At 44.7% G+C, this 20409-nt stretch overlaps 1 protein-coding gene across 1 annotated transcript; it reads left to right on the top strand.

Annotated features, from left to right (window-relative positions):
* Window positions 1–1993: 1993 nt before the first annotated feature.
* On the top strand, window positions 1994–3742 carry LOC308280094 (TBC1 domain family member 17-like; the record flags this gene model as incomplete). Its single annotated transcript, XM_080720356.1, has 1 exon — window positions 1994–3742. One exon carries the CDS (start codon window positions 1994–1996, stop codon window positions 3740–3742), a length of 1749 nt encoding a protein of 582 aa, XP_080576482.1.
* Window positions 3743–20409: the final 16667 nt, after the last annotated feature.

Genomic DNA, 20409 nt, shown 5'->3' with positions numbered 1-20409 from the left:
GCTGAAGATGATTACTCAAGATATTAATTCAAAGACACAGGATCATGCAACTCCACAGCATTCTTCACAGACAGTTTGAGTTCATACCTGGAGTCTTTGTCTTCTGTCTTTCTCCGCTGTACTGTAGACTACTCACTACTCAGGGATTGTGTATTCCAGTATAAAGGATGAAACTGTGCTCGCTTTCCATAGATAGCCTAATTATCCAATAGACAATGCAATATTGTTTTGGTGCAGCATTGCAGGGCTGGCGCACTTTGGATATTGCAGACACATGTTGATACTCTTCTCGGACCTCGGAAAGGTAGAAATGGCTTTTATTCTGTTTCTCTATAGTCTTGTATTAAATAAAAAGAGGAGGGTTCCCATACAACAAATAGACACACTGCAGTTCATACTTTGTTGTTCCTGTGATCTGCCTTGAAGTTTTCTGGTTCGTTGTTTGTTCTTGAGCTGCTTGCTACTGCTACATTGTTGGTTGTACGCTTTACTTCTGCATTAATACATCTTTTGATTTAATCTGCTTGTTCCTCTGCATTTGAGTTAATTAATTATGCAACCCTGACAGTACCCTATTTGTGTGGAACACCTCATGCTGACCAACAGGGTCATATTGGTGACATCAGCGATCTCCATAAATGTGCATGAAGAAGGTCACGCAAGACAGATTGAGATCTCCATGGGCATAAAAGGTACACCGGCAGATTGTAGAGAGATCTCCATACTGTTAAATATGGGTATAAGAGACAGACAGACAACCGATACAATGGGTGCATTACACTAGTAAGATGCCTCAGGGCGACATGCGACCTCGCCTTAAAGGGCGGGGTCACGCAAATTCTTGGCCATCTGGACCAGTTACCCATATATGGAGACCCCTGCATGATAGTCAACAATGTTATGTCAAAACATGCCCATATATGGGCATTACCAAATATGAGCATTCCCATATGGGGATTAATATATTAATATTGATGACATTGGGACAGGGATCTCCATATAGGGGTATAAAATGTATTAGTAAAGCCAAGCAGGGCCTTGGCGAGTTAGGGCCTGGGTTTGAAGCTTGGGGATCTCCATATATGGGCATAAGGGGGTACCCTAACAAGGCATCATCTGGGAATGCCCATACTGTATATGGACATTTTTATCCTTTATTAATAATAATATATACTTACAATATATTTTATGCCCATACATGGAGATCCCTATCTTAACCAGCCACACAGATAGGCCCTATGGGCCATGTCTTGGCCATCTGGCCAGTGATATCGATGACATCAGGGATCTTCATATATGGGCATAAAAGGGATTCTGGGGAATACCCAAATATGGACTTTTACATAGGTGATGTACATGACCAATACATCTTTTGATTTAAGCTGCTTGTGCCACTGCATTTTAGTTAATTCATTCTGAAACCCTGACAGTAACCCTACGTTTTTGTAGAGGTGGAACACCCCGTGCTGACTAACATGCAGGGTCATATTGGTGACATCAGCGATCTCCATAAATGGGCATAAAAGTCACACAAGACAGATTGAGATCTCCATATATGGGCATAAAAGTTACACCGACAAATAAACATAGAGAGATCTCCATAATGTTAAATACGGGTATAAGAGACAGCCGTACAGACAGCCGGGTACAACAGGTGCATTTCATAACCAGGGTGGCATGCATTCCCAAGAATCTCAGTCTGTGTATTCTCTGTGTGCCTGTCCTTGGTTTATAACCAAATATGGAGACAACTGATGTCATCCAGTAATATGATGTCACAGATGACTGATGCAGCAGACTGGCCTCCAACTCCAAGTACTTTGAAATGACTGACATCATACTGATGTCATAGTATCTGACATCATGCTGATGTCATATTATCGACATATATAGATTGGTGACGTCACATCACGAGTGACCAGTATCAAAGTGGCCACCTGACCTCACAGCATTACAGATTGACAACATAATGTGTTCCACGGCACACAGGAGCATGGAGCCACAGAGCAACAAGCTTATATTTGAGCAGGAAGGAGTGTACCTTCACACCAACGCCGATAGCAGCAACCGGGACACCAGCATCCCTGGATTCATCCGAATTATGGAGCGGGATGGGGAGCCGGCCTTAGAATGGTGCCCGCTAAACGATGCAAGGCTACGTACCCCCATTGTACTCGACCCAAAAGAGAATGGAGAAGGAGGGGAGGAGGCTACAGAATTTGATCCTGGATATGAATCAGACTGGGCAGTCATCACCATGGGCAAGAGAGATGGAAAGGAACGTGTCCCTGTTGCAGATGAGTGGTCATTCTCGTTGCCTGTCTCCCAGCTGCACTCTCTTCGACGGCTGTGGTTTACCTTCGGGAGAAACTTCCTGCTGTTGACCAGTAAGGGGGGTCACCCACTCCCTCCTCTGTATTTCCACAGAGGTGGAACCAGGGCGCTGCTACAAGCCCTGGGACGTTATGTCATCCTGTCTCCGTCGCCATGTGACGCAAGGGTCTTCTTTGCCTGCCCACATGACTCAGGCACACTCTCGCAGTCGTTTGATGGCGATTATGTCATCATCTTTGATGATGGAAGCTCTTCTCGTGTATTAAATGCATTCTCCAAAGTCACCAGTTTATTTCGGGGGTATGTTTGTCCTCCAGAATCCCCTCCTGATCAAGAGCCGGACCCCAATGTTCCGTCTTCATCTGATGAAGAGTCTGGATCTGAACTCAGCGCCACGCGTGGTCCCAGACTGGAGGCAACACGTGGGTACCCGCTGGAGCAGTGGGCGGGGTTTCTGGATGACGAGGGCCGTGTGCAGAACCCGGAGAGAGTCCGAGAGCTGGTGTTCCGAGGTGGCATCGCACCAAACCTGAGGAAAGATGTGTGGAAGTTTCTCCTGGGCTTTTATCCATGGAACAGCACTGTGAAGGAGAGGGAGGACATCTTGAGGGAGAAGACGGATGACTACTTCCGAATGAAGATGCAGTGGAAGTCAGTCAGTGAAGAACAGAAGAAGAGGAACTCCCTCCTCAGTGGATACAGAAGCCTCATTGATAAAGATGTGAGCAGGACAGATACACACAACTCCTTCTTCTCTGGGAACGATAACCCAGTACGGACTCTTCTCAGTGATATTCTGACCACCTACTGCATGTACAACTTTGATCTTGGTTATGTCCAAGGAATTAGTGACCTTCTGGCGCCCCTCGTGTTTGTTCTAAAGGATGAGGTGGAGTCCTTCTGGTGCCTGACCGGCTTCATGGAGCTTGTAGAGCGCAACTTTGAAGAATCCCAGGAGGGCATGAAGCAGCAGTTCCTTCAGCTCAGCATCTTGCTCAAGGCTCTGGACGCAGAACTGTGTGACTACCTGGACTCTCAGGACAGCGGCAGCATCCCTCTGTGCTTCTGTTTCCGTTGGCTGGTTATCTGGTTCAAGAGAGAATTCTACTTTGAAGACATTCTGACTCTGTGGGAGGTCATGTGGACACGTCTTCCCTGTGAGAACTTCCACCTGCTGATAGCCTGCTCCATTCTGGAGTCTCAGCGAGGGGAGCTTATTGGACCTGAACACGACTGTGACACCATTTTGAAGCACATAAATGACCTGACGATGAAGCTGGATCTACAGACTGTACTACGTGAGGCAGAGGAAGCCTACCTGAAACTGGTCGACTGTAAGGAGCTGAAGGTGCAGGAGGTTCTAGGGCTCTATGTTCCCTCTACCTCTGAAGAGGAGAGCTCATCCTGAGATTCACAAGACACACCAGGTTACACTACCCATACAGCAGAAACATGTCCTGCCTGTAAGATACCTACTTACGATTTATCTATCTAGCTACCTACGATGTATCTATTGATACCGTAAATCATTTCCATATTTGGGAAAGAACTGTCATCCCATCCCTTAGGTCGCTGTGTACTATGAATACCGGAAGATCCTGTCCGTCAGTCCGTCTGAACATGTCAGCTATAGACATTGAGGCATTACGGATGGACTGACAGACAGGATACGGACAGGATCTGACGGTTTTCGTAATAAACTGTCACAACGACCTACGGTCGCAATCATCACCTGGATATCCATATATGAAGATCACAACACTGACCTCATCAAACCCTGGATATTCATACATGGAGACGACTGGATCATCACCCATATGGAGCTGACCTCTACATCTGATTCCCAGAAGATGACCTGTTAGGGCAACCACACTAATAGAATCCCTTTTATGACAATCAATAATAAGTATCACAGTAACACAGATGATGGCCTAAGGGCCCAAACACGTCTGTCCTCCTTCTGACTACTGCTGCTGCTGTTCCACTATTAAAAAAGACTCTTAATGAAAACGTGAGTGCGGGTTGCTTCTCTTCATCAATAATAAGCCCATATCTGGGAATGCCCATACATGGACATATCGTGTCAGTCTAACCAGTGTGGTTGCGTGACATGAGTCACACTTGCAAATTAATTCTGTCCTTGTCCCTTTTATGCCCATACATGGAGATCCCTGATGTCATCAATAATAAGCCCATATCTTGGAATACCCATATATTAAGCCCATATTTGGCAATGCCCATATATGGACTCTCCATATATGGCCAAAACAGAATTTATTTGCAAATCAAGACTGCTGATTATCATCACCTCGATCTCCATATATGAAGATCATGACAGTGACCTCATCAAACCCTGGATCAACGATCTCCATATGTGGAGCTGGTCAATACCTCTACATCTGACATCACAGACTTCATATATGGATATAGCTGACCTGTATACCCTTCTGCTGAGCTGGTCGAGTCATCACTGTGATGTCAGAACAGGTCAGCTATATCCAGCTATATCCATATATGAAGTCTATATATATGTTACAGTTAGATTGGGTAACTCAGTGAGATCATGGTAAGAGCACTCGTTTTGTCGTTCACCACACACCCCTAACACCACCTGGATCAATCCACTTTGATAGTCTCTTATCAGCGCACCTGTGTAATTCTGCATAGTCACCATGAGATGGCGACAACAGCCATTCACTTGTGTAGTCGCTGACGTCACTCGTTTGCGACCTCTCTTTCTTTGTTTATCTACAAGCCTAGCTCAGCTGTGTTTAGTTAGCCATAGCTTAATATGCCTAACTCTAACCCTAACCTTAACCTCAGTAAAACTATGCCTAACCCTAACCTCCGTGGGGTGAGGCGCAATCATTCCTGCCGACGCTACGTTGTCGTTGTCGTTGTCGTGGATCAAAGCGACCGCTTGTTCCGCCCTGTGCCGCACGCCGAGCGCTCCTGTTCTCAATTTTACTGAAACTCACAGTTCTCAATTTTACTGAAACTCACAGTATATATATATATATATATATATATATATATATACACACATATGTAACTGAGGTGATCCGAACCTCCCCACCCGGCTTCGAACCCGGGTCTCCCGTGTGAAAGTCCAATATCTTAACCATCACTCCAAAGGGATATCCCTATGGAATGAGAGCAGATACTAGACTTTTGAGGCTTCAGGCTGGGGCTGCGACTCTCTCAGTCACACATATATACATACATACATACATACATACCAAACCCTGCTCACATCATAACCAGGAGTGCTGGTCCCTCATTAGCTGTAGGTGTCACCTACATACATACATACATTCCCAGAATCCAATACATACAAATGAATTCAAATGTAAATTTAAGCAGGATATCTGGCTTTATTCACATTCAACCCCAAACAATATTATGTTGAGCTGAGAAACAGACGCTAACTAGACCCCCCAGGGATACATTCCATCTCAGGTAGACCACCACAGTTATAGAGGCGTGTGTGTGTTTGTGTGCATGCGTACGCGCGTGCGTGCGTGCGTGCGTGGGTGCAAGCTTGCTTGTGTGTGTGCGTGCGTGTGTAAAGGAGAAATTTCTCCTGTATGATGCATCTGCCCAGGACCATAAATAATGTATTGCTGTGCTACCAGAACAGTGAGCCTCATGCTGTGTGCTGTTTTGACACACACACACACACACACACACACACACACACACACACACACACACACACACACACACACACACACACACACACAGGCACACACACACAAACACCCCACACGCAGGGTGAGTGTCCCCCGTCGTCCATCTTGACAAGACACTCCAGAACAGTGATGTTTTCCTTTGGCACTGACACCATGGGGTATATCTCACGCCATGAAGCGACGAACGCCTGTGTAACAAACTGCATTTATCTCTAGCCTCAATATGGCTGTGTACAAACCATACGCAAGCCAGTGGGGGAAAAACAAACACAGACATAAGCGCTTTAAGCCAGCAGCTATACTGCACAGCCGTTGTGTATAGGGGCAGTGAGATCGAGGGGCGAGCCTGAGAAGTCAATGACCGCGGCTTTGGAATAATGGCTCTGAGTCAGGAAATATTATATTACTGCTGCACGGGGTAATCCTCTCGCCCTGTTCTCCTGCTGTCACAAGTTGATAATGGGCTCGCCTGCACCGTGGCCAAGAGCATGGGATGCAGGGCGTTGACACGGTGTCAATTCAAAATCACTTGCCTGAATACCTGGAATTTATTGTAGTTGCGCCTGTGTCTGAAATGAGAGGGCGGATGTATTTTCATACACATAATAACGCACTAGTCTATGTGTATTTTTATTATTATCTCACTATTGGTAATTAAACTCATGAGCGAGCAGGGTTTTACAGGGTACTGTATATACATTGTAATATAGTAGAAAAGAGTGACATAAAATAAAGAGGCAACAACATGAAATCAGTGCTGTTGATGATTATGGCTTTATGTCACTGTCTCTAATGTGGAGGGTGGTACTTACTGCATCATCCGTGAAGCATGGGCGAGGCTTAAAAGACACAATGGGCCTCATAGTGTGGTATGCTATGTCCAAAATACAGCTCCAGTAGGATTTTTGTGCCAAAATTGATTTTTCTGCAGATTTTGGTTCTATAAGGTCCAAACTATCAGAAAATGACGGGGGTCAAATTTTCCGACCCCTCCCTTATTTCCTGGGGGCGGGTCACTTCAGTTTTGGCCCTATTCGGCTATGTATTCCCAATTTCCCATAGGATCCTTTGCTAATATTGATTTGTTTGCTGTTTTGGCTTCTATAGGGACCAAACTATCAGAAAATTACGGGGGTCACATTTTCAGACCCCTCCCTCATTTCCTGGGGGCGGGTCACTTCAGTTTTGGCCCTATTCGGCTATGCATTCCAATTTCCCATAGGATTTTTTATTTTTTTTTGCAAAAATTGTTTTGTTTGCCGTTTAGGCTTCTATGGGGACCAAACTATCAGAAAATGACAGGGTTCAAATTTTCATACCCCTCCCCCATTTCCTGAGGCGGCGAGGGGGGAGGGGGGGTTTCAGTTTTGGCCCTATTCGGCTCTATATTCCCATAGATTTATTTTCCCCATCTTTTCTGTTTTGGCTTCTTTAGGGACCAAACTGTCAGAAAATGAGGGGGTTCAGATTTTGCATGCAATTGAAGATGCCAGGGCAGAGCCCCTGTAGGAAGATCTTCCATGTGTCCCATAGCATGATCTGACGGAGGATGATTATTCTGTCAAAGTTCTTATTGTTGATGCCATGGGTGTGCTTCAGAACATGAAAAAGACAAAAAGCTGTCAGATCTTCAGGATGCATTCAACAAACGCATCATAACGATGATGGCCGGCTATATTGAGGGTCGAGTTGTCTTTGATAGTAATATTAGGTATATGTATCAGTCTTAATCCAGAGATGAAGCTCACTATGTCCATCAAGGAACTCTTGATCAACCAAGGAGAAGTTGACATGTGTTAGGCCAGGGACTGCTTGAATATTTCTCAAGGGACAGTTCTTTCATGCTCTTTGTCATATATGATACCTTCATCAAGGGACATGATTTTGCAGAGGTGCACACATCGAAGAGGCTGCTGACACCGATGTCCAATTACCCTGAGCTTCCACCAATTGAAGAGAATTGGTGGAATTCAGAGAGTGGAGGGTATGTTCCAGTCAGGTGTCTTGCCCTCCCTGCTCCAAAGGCAATACTTGAGCAGGTTGCAAGGGACAGTCAGTCTCTGCTAGTGCTATGGAACTGGACTGGAGACTTTGCCAACAGTATAAAGGCCCATTCCCAATGGGCCAGATTAACATATAAATAAATATCTTTCTCCAGTCAAGTGGATGGTAAGACACAGATAAAAAATATCAGTGACAGATATTTTCTTTTATCTGTATCTTACCATCCACTTGAATGGAGAAAGATATTTTTGTATCTGTTTATCTGGCCCAGTGGGAATGAGCCTTAAGGGAGGACATAGATAACAGTGATGATGACTAGATCCTGTATTAGACAAGAATAATAACAGGTCAGAAGTATAAATGCTACCCCATCCTCCTCACTTGAACTGTTCCTACCTAAACTACAGTATTAAATAGCCTCAGAATATACTGTGAAGTTGTTTATAAAGTACTGTAAAGTACTCCCCCCAGGATATGAGGGAGGGGTCTGAAAATTTGAAACCCATAATCTTCTTATGTTTGGTCCCTATAGAAGCCAAAACAGCAAACAAATCAATTTTTGCAAAAAACTCCTCTGGGAAATTGGGAAAACAAGGCCGAATAGGGCCAAAACTGAAGTGAACCGCCCCCAGGAAATGAGGGAGGGATCTGAAAATTTTACCCCCATCATTTTCTGATAGTTTGGTCCCTATAGAAGCCAAAACATCAAAATAATCAATTTGGGCAAAACAATCCTATGGGAAATTGGGAAAACAAGGCCGAATAGGGCGAAAACTGAAGTGACCCGCCCCCAGGAAATGAGGGAGGGGTCTGAAAATTTGACCCCCGTCATTTTCTGATAGTTTGGTCCCTATAGAAGCCAAAACAGCAAAAAAATCAATTTTGGCAAAAAGTTCCTACGGGAATACATAGCATACCGCACTATCAAGCGAGAACCACTTGTACACAACACATTCATGTTAAAGTGCCTTTGACGAGTGATTTAGGCGACCTTTCTGTAAGGCGCATGAAACACAATTTACGGGTGTGACAGATCCGTTGAGGCGTACATTTGCAATTAGTCTGCTGGTATCTAGACCTATGTTTTTCACAAATGGATTGTACAGGGTTTCCCCTAGGAAAGACAATATAAAAGTGCTTAGTCTAGATGGTAAGTAGTACACACTTTTACGCCCACTACCATCTATCAAGAATGAGGTGCCACGTAATGACACAAAGTATGAAGAGTAGGGGGTGAGATCGAGGTAGAATCAGGGACGTGCTGGCCATTGGGAAAAGCGCCGAACGGCCGGTTCATTCATTCATAGCCGGTCCAGGCCGGCCATTAGGAAAAAATAAATAAATAAAATGTTTTCCATTTTGGGGGCTAGGCGGCCAACAAAGTAAATCGTCACTGTCGGGCAGAAATATTGTATCTTCAAGTTTCAAAAAAAGCTAAGCCCTGCTTCTTCATACAAGGCTGTCGCACAAAAGTAGTGAAAACAGCAGATCTACAAGAACTCTGCTGTTTTCACTAGTTTAAATAATTTTTAAAATGATAAATACAAAACAAACGGTTTTGGACCCGACAAGGTTTCCACCCGACAACAACGATATATAACTCATGTAATTGGCCCACTGGCTTATCACTTGTCATGATCTGAAATTGCAAATCTTTGAGTAGCAGCAGCGCTATAGAGATATCTCTCTCTCTATAGCGTGCAATGAGGGCCTCTGGCTGAATCAGGGGCCCAGCATGTCCCTGGGTAGAATCTGAAGAAGTGAATGTAATATGCTGGAGTTTGCATGGGCTTTGGATTGATAGGACAGAGAGAAAGCTGTTTATGTGAATACATGTTAATCCAATACATATGTGTGCTATTGCAGTGTTTCTATTGCAAACTGTTTGAGGACACATGCAGGCTTCAGAAAGGGGTGATTGGTTGGTCCCACCGGGTGCCGCCATTATTGTCGTGAAGCCGTGAACTTTGAACTTCCGGCGGTGCGTTCAACCAATGCTGTGCGGAAGTCCCACGAGAGACGAGATTTCAATGAGTTCAAAGTAACAGACAAAATTACTAATTAATAAGTTACTGCTCAACACTGATTTTTCTGTTCTTTGTTTTTGTTAGTCTTGTTTTGTTTCTTGTTTTATGTCCTGAGGACAACGGATGGAATTTAGCTTTAGCTAACTCCGGCTGGTTTACACTAAGATCTTTGTATGTATTCTTATGCAATATGTCAATATATCTGTGTCCATGAACTGGCACTGTCCTGTCTAAATAAACAAATAAAGTAAAGTAAAGTAAAGTGATGCGTATTGTATTGCTGTTAAAGATTTCAAAAATATATTCATGGCAGTTGATAACAATTACATGGTTTTACATCATACCATTAATCTAAGGCTTATTGGTCATATTTTCACACGCAGGCTTTTTTTGTAAGGTACTGTCCAGGGCAACAAAATGCCTGACAAAGCAACATCACCATTGGTGTACAAACAGGAGAGCAGTCAGAGCCAAACGTTAGCTTCATGACAGACATCGATGCTACACCTGCTGGGACTGCTGTCAGCACAAACTCGCCAACACCCGGGGTCGGCAGGACAAGCCGACAGGCGATGCTGGAGACAGGTGTAACAGCTTGACAGAGAAAAACGCCAATGATGATGTTAATTCCACCTGTCCCTCTCCCCTGGTCAACTGGACCAGCCAGCAGTGAAGAAAAAATGAGATGAGTTTATATAGGCTGTTTTGCTGTTTGACTTATAAGTGTCTTATTTGTGCGCATTAAACTATATCATATATTTTATCCTTCTGCAGAGCATAGATGTCTGATTATTATACATCAGAAGTGAGTTTTGGTTACTCCTCTTTTCGTGTGTCACACTCGGTTCTGTGTGTGTGTGTGTGTGTGTGTGTGTGTGTGTGTGTGTGTGTGTGTGTGTGTGTGTGTGTGTGTGTGTGTCTGTGTGTGTGTGTGTGTGTGTGTGTGTGTGTGTGTGTGTGTGTGTGTGTGTGTGTGTGTGTGTGTCACACTGTTTCCACCGCCATCTCCGTGGTGGGGTGGTCCACAATGTGCATTGCATCCCTTTGCATAGGAATATCAATAAATCCTTCCAACTATCGTTTAGCTGGGGACCCCCTAGAACTCCCTTGAGGACCCCACTTTGAGAACCAATGAACTAGAATACATAGAAAATGTCTAGTCAGGATTGGTTTTTGAAAGCCTTGGGCATTTTGTCAGTGACCGTTCTTGCCGGTGCAATAGCCTCCACATACTGTATGTGTATCTACAACGTTAGGCACCACTGACCCAGAGTAAACGAAGAGTTCAGCAACTCGTCAACCAAACCGATGGCTGTGTGACCGCGGCGTCAGGCTTCCGAAACCTTAAGCGGTGTTTAAGGTTTAAGTTGCAAGGGGGAAGGAATAATATTTTCCCTCTTGACAGAACATGTTCAGAGCAGGAGAGCGGGGGATCAGGGGAGAGAGAGGGGATGTCCCCAGGGAGCCGTCCTGTCAGAAGAGGAAGCCTGCCAACTGATTGTGTGCGTGTGCGTGTGCGTGCGTGTGTGTGTGTGTGTGGCCTAAAATGATTCCAGAATTGTTGACTTTACAGTATAGACTAATCTCTCTCTCTGACATGATACTGACGTGATCCTGACCATGATGCTGACATGATACTGACCATGATACTGACCATGATACTGACAATGATACTGATATGATCATGACCATGATACTGACATGATACTGACCATGATAATGACATGATACTGACATGATGCTGACATGATACTGACATGATACTGACCATGATACTGACCATGATACTGACATGATACTGACATGATACTGACATGATGCTGACATGATACTGACATGATACCGACATGATACCGACATGATGCTGACCATGATACTGACCATGATACTGACATGATACTGACATGATACTGACATGATGCTGACCATGATACTGACCATGATACTGACATGATACTGACATGATACTGACATGATGCTGACATGATACTGACCATGATACTGACCATGATACTGACATGATACTGACCATGATACTGACCATGATACTGACATGATACTGACATGATACTGACATGATGCTGACATGATACTGACCATGATACTGACCATGATACTGACCATGATACTGAAATGACCAGTAAGACTCCCTAATCGGGAGATAAGCGACCGTTGGTCGCTTATCTCCACAAATAGGCCAAAAGTTTGTTTTACCAATTATCAACATCAAGACATACGGGCAGTTGACAGTTTGCCATGGTTACTCACCTACGCATCACACTAAGTCTGACCTCACCAGCCCATATTTGGGCATGAGCAACTTATGTCTCCATATATGGAGATATGATGACATCACACAGTCCTCAGCCGATGATGTGGCGTGATGTCATACAATACACAAACCAGCCCTACAGTATAAAGGGGCAATTCTTGCCAGGAAAGAAGCATTTCTTCGACTCAGACCTTATCGCCAGGGTTGGCTTATAGCAGCTGTCGGTAGGACCATATATGGATTCTGTTAGTGTGGATCTCCTAACAGGGCATCATCTGGGATACAATCCCTTTTATGCCCATATATGGAGATCCCTAACAGAATCCCTTTCATGCCCATATATGGAGATCCCTAACAGAATCCCTTTTATGCCCATATATGGAGATCCCTAACAGCATCCCTTTTATGCCCATATATGGAGATCACTAACAGCTAACAGAATCCCTTTTATGCCCATATATGGAGATCCCTAACAGAATCCCTTTTATGCCCATATATGGAGATCCCTAACAGAATCCCTTTTATGCCCATATATGGAGATCCCTAACAGAATCCCTTTTATGCCCATATATGGAGATCCCTAACAGAATCCCTTTTATGCCCATATATGGAGATCCCTAACAGAATCCCTTGTATGCCCATATATGGAGATCCCTAACAGAATCCCTTTTATGCCCATATATGGAGATCCCTAACAGAATCCCTTTTATGCCCATATATTATGGAGAAATCCCTGCTCTGAGTATCTGACATCAGTGTGATGTCACCTGTTTATGCCCATATATGGAGATCCCTGCTCTGCGTATCTGGTTGCTATGGTAAACAGTTGGTTGCTAGGGTAAAAAAACATGGTTGCTATGGTAAACAGTTGGTTGCTAGGGTAAACAGTTGGTTGCTAGGGTAAAACCATGGTTGCTAAGGTGGTTGCTAACGTACACTAACAGACCAGCAACAACAGACTGTTGCCACAGCAACGTACACAAAGGTTTGTGTACACATGTGGTGTGATGTCATACTGATGCGGAGATATGAGCAGGGCAAAGGTGTGACGTGTGACGTGTGACGGACGGACGGACGGACGGACGGACGGACGGACGGCGGAGGTTTTCATAGTAAACTGCTCCCTGACGGTCGCAATAATGACATGATGCTGACCATGATACTGACCATGATACTGACATGATACTGACATGATACTGACATGATGCTGACATGATACTGACCATGATACTGACATGATGATACTGACAATGAGATACTGACATGATACTGACATGATGCTGACATGATACTGACCATGATACCGACCATGATCCTGACATGATGATACTGACAATGAGATACTGACATGATGCTGACATTGATACTGACCATGATACCATGATCGTGACATGATACTGACTATGATCCTGACCATGTTGACACGATCCTGACCATGATACTGACATGACCCTGACCAGGATACTGACCATGTTACTGACCAGAATGATACTGACATGATATGACATGATAATGATACTCACCATGATACTGACCATGGTTGTTAACAACATCTTTGTACCTAGGAGCCTGATGCAAGAATTACAGAGGATCCTGGTGGATTTATTTGTCTTGACACCGGATAAGAGCAGCTGCTTATACAGTAAATGAAGAGGGACAAGCGGCCTTGTGGCCTCTAAGACAAAAATCACAGCACAGAGGCAGGGCCGGATCTACAATATGGGCACTTTGGGCACGTGCCCAGGGGCTCTTGGCATCACGGGGCCCTCCAGGGTGGCATAAAAAAAATAAATAAAGAAAATGTTGGGAGAAAATAAAAAAGAAAGAAAACCCCAAGCCATTTAGTACAATGTGCCACCAGCGCTGGGTTGCTCGCTGCCTGCCTGCCAGGCAGCGCACAATGAGCGCTGCAGCAGCAGCATTTTTGGGGGAAGGATATGGCTTGTTTTGACCATGTAGTAGTACTATAATAGTACATTGTTGTTATTTATTTTCATTGTCAGTGGCCACACTGCCACTGTTTCTTAACCCAGACTGTTATTGTCTTAAGTGTGTTCACTGGCTGCTGGTATTGTTAAGCTACTTTTTAAAATGCTGAAAACAGTTAGTCTGGAGCCCTGTAGCGCGTACGTAGAGGGGGGCCCTTGGAGCTTCAGTGCCCTCCCGGCCTGCAGAGGTTCCTCTATGACGTTTGGATGCAGCAGAGATGATTCTAAAGAGAGCAATAGTCGCCTTGGCTACAGTAAGCAGCAGTTCGTTTGTAAGCTGGATGAGGTTGACCTTACTGCCTGCACTAACGCCCTTCTACAGTTCAGTCCCTGCAGGCATCGGCAGGTGTTTGAAGCCACCATGGATCTCAGTGAGCCAGCAGAGATGTGACTCTTTGAGGAACTAACACCTTTGTAGAGACGACAACAGGGACGTGCTGGGCCCCTGATTCAGCCCGGGAAAAAAAGAGTTTGAGAGGCCCTCATTGCGCGCTATAGAGAGAGATCTCTCTCTATAACGCTGCTGCTACTCAAAGATTTGCCATTTGAGATCATGACAAGTGACAAGCCAGTATTTCGTCGTTGTCGGGTGGAAACCTTGTATGTCCAAAACCGTTTGTTTTGTATTTATCATTTAAAAAATGAATTAAACTAGTGACAACAGCCGATCTACAAGCACACAACGCCTCGCACCGCGAGGCGTTGTGTGCTTGTAGATCTGCTGTTTTCACTACTTTTGTGCGACAGCCTTGGATGATGAAGCAGGGCTTTGCTTTGTGAAAATAAATTACAAATTTGAAACTTGGAGATACGAGGTTTCTGCCCGACGATTTACTTTGTTGGCCGCCCAGCCCCCAAAATGGAACGAAGGCCGACATTTTAATTGTATTTTTTCCTAATGGCCGGCCTGGACCGGCCAGGAATGAACCGGCCGTTCGGGAGTTGGCCCGCTTTTCCCAATGGCCAGCACGTCCCTGGAGACGACAAACTCCTCAGCTAGCCTGCGGTCAGCTTAGAGAGAGGCCAGCTGTGTGAAAGTCGGACACTTGATCAAAACTGTCTGAATGTCAGTTGGGACCTTGGGAGCAAATGGCAAACGTTAGATCCTCAGACTGCTGTCCAGACTGGTGGAGGAGGTCTGTGATCTACAAGCGCACAACGCGCAATTTATGGAATTTCGGTCCCATCCTAATTTACAGTACACTTCAAGACAGAATAAGACATAATAAAGCCATAATAAGAAATAATGTGTTGGTAATTAGAACTAATATGTTTTATTAGACAGAAACAAAGACAGAATAGCAGAAAGAGCGGATACATTCTCCGGCAGTTCGAACGGCAGTCGCACTGCATCACCGGCAATAGGACTTGCAGTTCGACCGGCAGTCCTGGCAGTAGGACCGGCGGCCGCTGCACGGGGCCGGCAGGTCCCGTCGCGGTAAACTGACGGTCCGTGCGGTGGTGGCTGCCGCGGCAGTTACCAGCGATGCCGGTCCTACCTACAGTTCCGTGCGGCGGCCGCCGGTCCTATCGCCGGCGATGCAGCCCGACTGACGGTCGAACTGCCGGTCGGCAGGTGCCGGTGCCAGAGAATGTATTCGCTCTTTCTGCTATTGTGTCTTTGTTTCGTCTAATAAAACGTATTAGTTCTGATTACCAACACATTATTTCTTATTATGGCTTTATTATGTCTTATTCTGTCTTAAAGTGTACTGTAAATTAGGATAGGACCGGAATTTATTAGATTTTTCTTTGATTTATTAATTAAATTACTAGAAACATAGAAATTTCCAGATAGAAAAAAATCATTATATATGTTTTTTATTCATTCATGTTTTGACAAAATACATTAATTGGCAAGGATGAAGGAATCAAGGTGGATCGAGTTGTTTGGCCAAGACAATGGCCCGAAGGGCTGCTGGCAGCGCCTGGACAAGCCACCATAAAGGACAGACAAAAAAGAGGATAGCATAGCTATGAACAGACACAAGGTACACCTAGATCCCAGAGAAATTACTGCAAAGCAGAAAGCCTGCTGACTGAATCAGTGCCACAGCTATTCAGTGCTCTAGCTCAGTGGTTCTCAACCTTTTCAGGCCGTGACCCCCAAAATAATCATATTTTAACTGGTGACCCCCCCACCCTACAAGCACGAGTTGAGGCATAACATTTTGTGTAACACAGTTCTATTGTGAAAATAGCCGATCTACATGCTCACAACGCCTCGCGTTTGCGTGGCGTTGTGAGCATGTACCGGTATGTATATCGCATGTATGTATATCGGCTATTTTCACAATTTCTGCCTCTAATATTTGATAATTTGGCCAATGTTTAATTTGTCATTTTAGAGGTATTAAAAAGTCCTTAAATAGTCACTTTAGAAATGAGCAGATACCCTCTATAGACTTAAAGGAGTAGTTCACCCCCAAAATGAAAAAAAATCTGTGAATCGTTTTATTTTTGTTCATTTTCATTCGGTCCAGGTCGTTATTTTATATTTTATTATAATCATTTAAATTGTATTTCTGGGACAGCAAAAGATGGCTATACAGGCAACTGGGATTAACCTAGTGCAGGTATAGGTACTAGAAGGACTGGTGGCAGCACACACGCACGCACACAGACGCACGCATGCATGCACACACTCGCGCGCGCGCACACACACACACACACACACACACACACACACACACACACACACACACACACACACACACACACACACACACACACACACACACACACACACTCCAACATGTCTGTCCCTGTGGCTCCGTTCCATGTGTTATTGATGGAATCATCTCTCTCTCTCTCTCGCACGCACACACACACACACACACACACACACACACACACACACACACACACACACACACACACACACACACACACACACACACACACACACACACACACACACACACACACACACACACACACACACACACACACACACACACACACACACACACACACACACATTCAACACGTACACGTACAACCACACACTGAGACTACTCCAAGCTGATCCCCAGTGACCAATAAAAAGAGCCTGGAGACTGACAGGTCGCTCGCATCCTCTGATTTATTGAGCCAAGTTTCAACTCTCGCTCGCCCTCCCTCTCCTCTCTGCCTTAATTACATTTTTACTTCAGTCCTCCATCTTTCACATCTGTTCATCTTTCCCCCGGCCACGTTCTCTCTCTCTGTCTCTGTGTGCACATGGACGGGCATGTACATGTGCGTGTCCCTCTTCATCCTCGTTTTACTGTGTCTTCTTCTCTCGCATGGCCCCGCTCTCACGAGCGAGAGAGAGAGAGAGAGAGAGAGAGAGACTACAGGTTGCCTGTATGGTTGCTTGGTTTCTATTAATAAAATTAGTCTGAGAGAGAGAGAGGGAGAGGGAGAGTGAATGGGAGGAAGAGAAAGAGAGAGATGCTACAGTATGTGTAGATGGTGTGTGTAGGTGTGTGTGTGTGTGTGTGTGTGTGTGTGTGTGTGTGTGTGTGTGTGTGTGTGTGTGTGTGTGTGTGTGTGTGCGTGCGTGCGTGCGTGCGTGCGTGCGTGCGTGTGATGCAAATTTAAATCCGTGCCCAACTGTCACCAGGAGTGCAATACAGACAGATCATGCGGATCATGTTCTACCGAGTGGACAGCCAATGTGCGAGACACAACAGCAAGGAAGGGAGCAACATAACTATGTCCAATATGTTTGCTCCACGAGGCTCCTGTGCATACGTTATCCCCAATGAGGCAACAACCATTCCATCTTAAGGGCCGTTTATAGTTCTGTACGTTTGATTTTGTGTACGTTTTGAGTGAGAAAGCACATAAGTTGATTATGTCAGAATGCATAGTTCCTCTACGTTATGTGCGGGCCGACTCTGCCTCTGCTCCAATTTTGCTCCCGTTGGGACCGCGCGCCTGTATTGCAGCGCTGCAGAACAGAGCGATTCGAAACGCAACTGAGACGGATTTTGGCTGCATGAACCACACTCACTGAGTAGCGCCCATCTCTCATATATATGGTGATTAATCAATAACCAACAGGATTTAACCCTCTAAGGCCCACGGTTGTAATATTACAACGTTTGTATTTTATCCAAAAAAAGGTTTAAATCATTTTATTTTAGCTCCCCCTACCACCTAAACACCACCATTGGATTCTATTGTTTAGTATTACAATGCCATTGGCCAAAATATTTGCATATAAATACCCCCCACAGGGGCTGACATTCACACCCGCCACACCCGCTGAAATTCCAGAGTTTTGACGAACAACATCTCACTTTTTCATGGAAGCTATACCTCACAAAAACATAAGTAAAATGCCTGTACTATTTTTTTTGGTGATCATTAGAATGTCTAGAACATTATTATTGTGAAAAATATCCCCCATATGTAAATTAGAGCATGATTTATGATTTTTGATTTATGGCTATAAAATCTTACAAAAACATTTTTTTGAAAAAAACATTACATTTTCCTCTTAACTCATCTGCCGCCCAGCACGTTTATAAACGTTCTATTTTGCCCAGCTATTTACCGCCCAGCCCGTTTATAAACGTTCTATAGTCTTTTCATTGTTTTACAATTGATGGTGCTCTCGTGCTGCCTGTGACTTAATACAGTAGGGCAACATCAAAGGGAACCAGGTCATTCACGTGAATGAAGAAAAAAGGTCAAAAAACTGCATTGAAATACATGTTATCAGGCAATCCAAATACAACAGAGAGAGAGGGAGAAAAAGTCTGCAGCTGTTTTAGACGCGACAAGCCAGGCTAGCCAGCTAGCCAGCTGAGGAGAAAAAAGAAAAAAAAAAGATCGGTTGGGAGGCTGGTTGAGATTTGAATATAGGATATTTATAGTTAGAGTTAGAGTTTAGATAGTTGATTGATAGCCTAGAGATGACAGTAGAATTCGTTTAGATTTGAGTGTATTTAGGTGAAGGCACTCTGTATTTATAGTGGGAGAGGAGGACGCGCACACACACAGGGGTGTCACAAGGGGGGAGTGCGAGTGGAAACCCTACACTACTAGGGCCCAAGGTGGAGGGGACATAATTATTTTATACTTTAGCTATTGAAAAATAGCAGATCTACAAGCTCACAGCGCGGCACTCTGCGAGCTTGTACATCTGCTATTTTTGAAATCCCCCCTATGAAGAACAATCATGGGGGTCCCGCAGTGAATCCTTGTGGCCAGGGCCCAGATTTTGGTGGGACACCCCTGGCCACACGCAGCAAAACAACATCCATCCATACGACACGACACACAATGAAAAAAACGGAAAAAACCAGGGTCCTACCTGATACACTGTCACCTCCTCCCCCCCAGTGCACTCCTGGCTCGTAAAGATATTCCATTGATAAACAAACAGTCTGCTGGCTCGTAAAACTATAATCCATGTGGCTAAACAACAGTAAGGAAAATGATCCAATGGTCCAGCAAACTTTTCTCTGCATCGATCTGAGTTTCCGTTAGCTAAGAAATCACGTGACATAACACAGGCAGGGGCGTCAATTGGGTATGGCAGGGGTATGCAGCTGCCAATGCCATACCTTGGCTACAGGGGGAAATAATAAAAATGTACTTTTCATCGTGCCTGTTGCTAAGGTATGGCAACATGCCTGGTGACACCAGTCATGTTGCCATACCTTAGCTTGTTCTGAACTGACGCCACTGAACACAGGGATCAGCTGGGGGGGCTCGTCTGTGTGTGTGTGTGTGTGTGTGTGTGTGTGTGTGTGTGTGTGTGTGTGTGTGTGTGTGTGTGTGTGTGTGTGTGTGTGTGTGCGTGTGTGTGTGTGTGTAAGCACTTGGTTTCATTTACCCTAAAATGTCATGGTTTCATTATCTGAGAAATCACGTGACCTTCCTTGTTGCTTGAGACATGCGCGTGCATGTGAGTGTGAGTGAGTGTGTGTGCGTGTGTTGAGTGAGCACACAGTACCACAGCGCCATCTATTGGCTTGAAACTAAATAAGCGACTTATTCATGCTGGTTTCATAAAAAGGCTTTTTTTAGGCTTTTTTATTCAAATTAGCCCATGTTGGGCCAGTACAGTAGTCACTTAAAAAATCAGGGAAAAA

Source organism: Nannobrachium achirus (genome assembly GCF_963921795.1).
Source record: "Nannobrachium achirus genome assembly, chromosome: 24".
In the NCBI taxonomy this organism is placed as follows: Eukaryota; Metazoa; Chordata; class Actinopteri; order Myctophiformes; family Myctophidae; genus Nannobrachium; species Nannobrachium achirus.
This window is presented reverse-complemented; position numbering and strand designations above follow the sequence as displayed.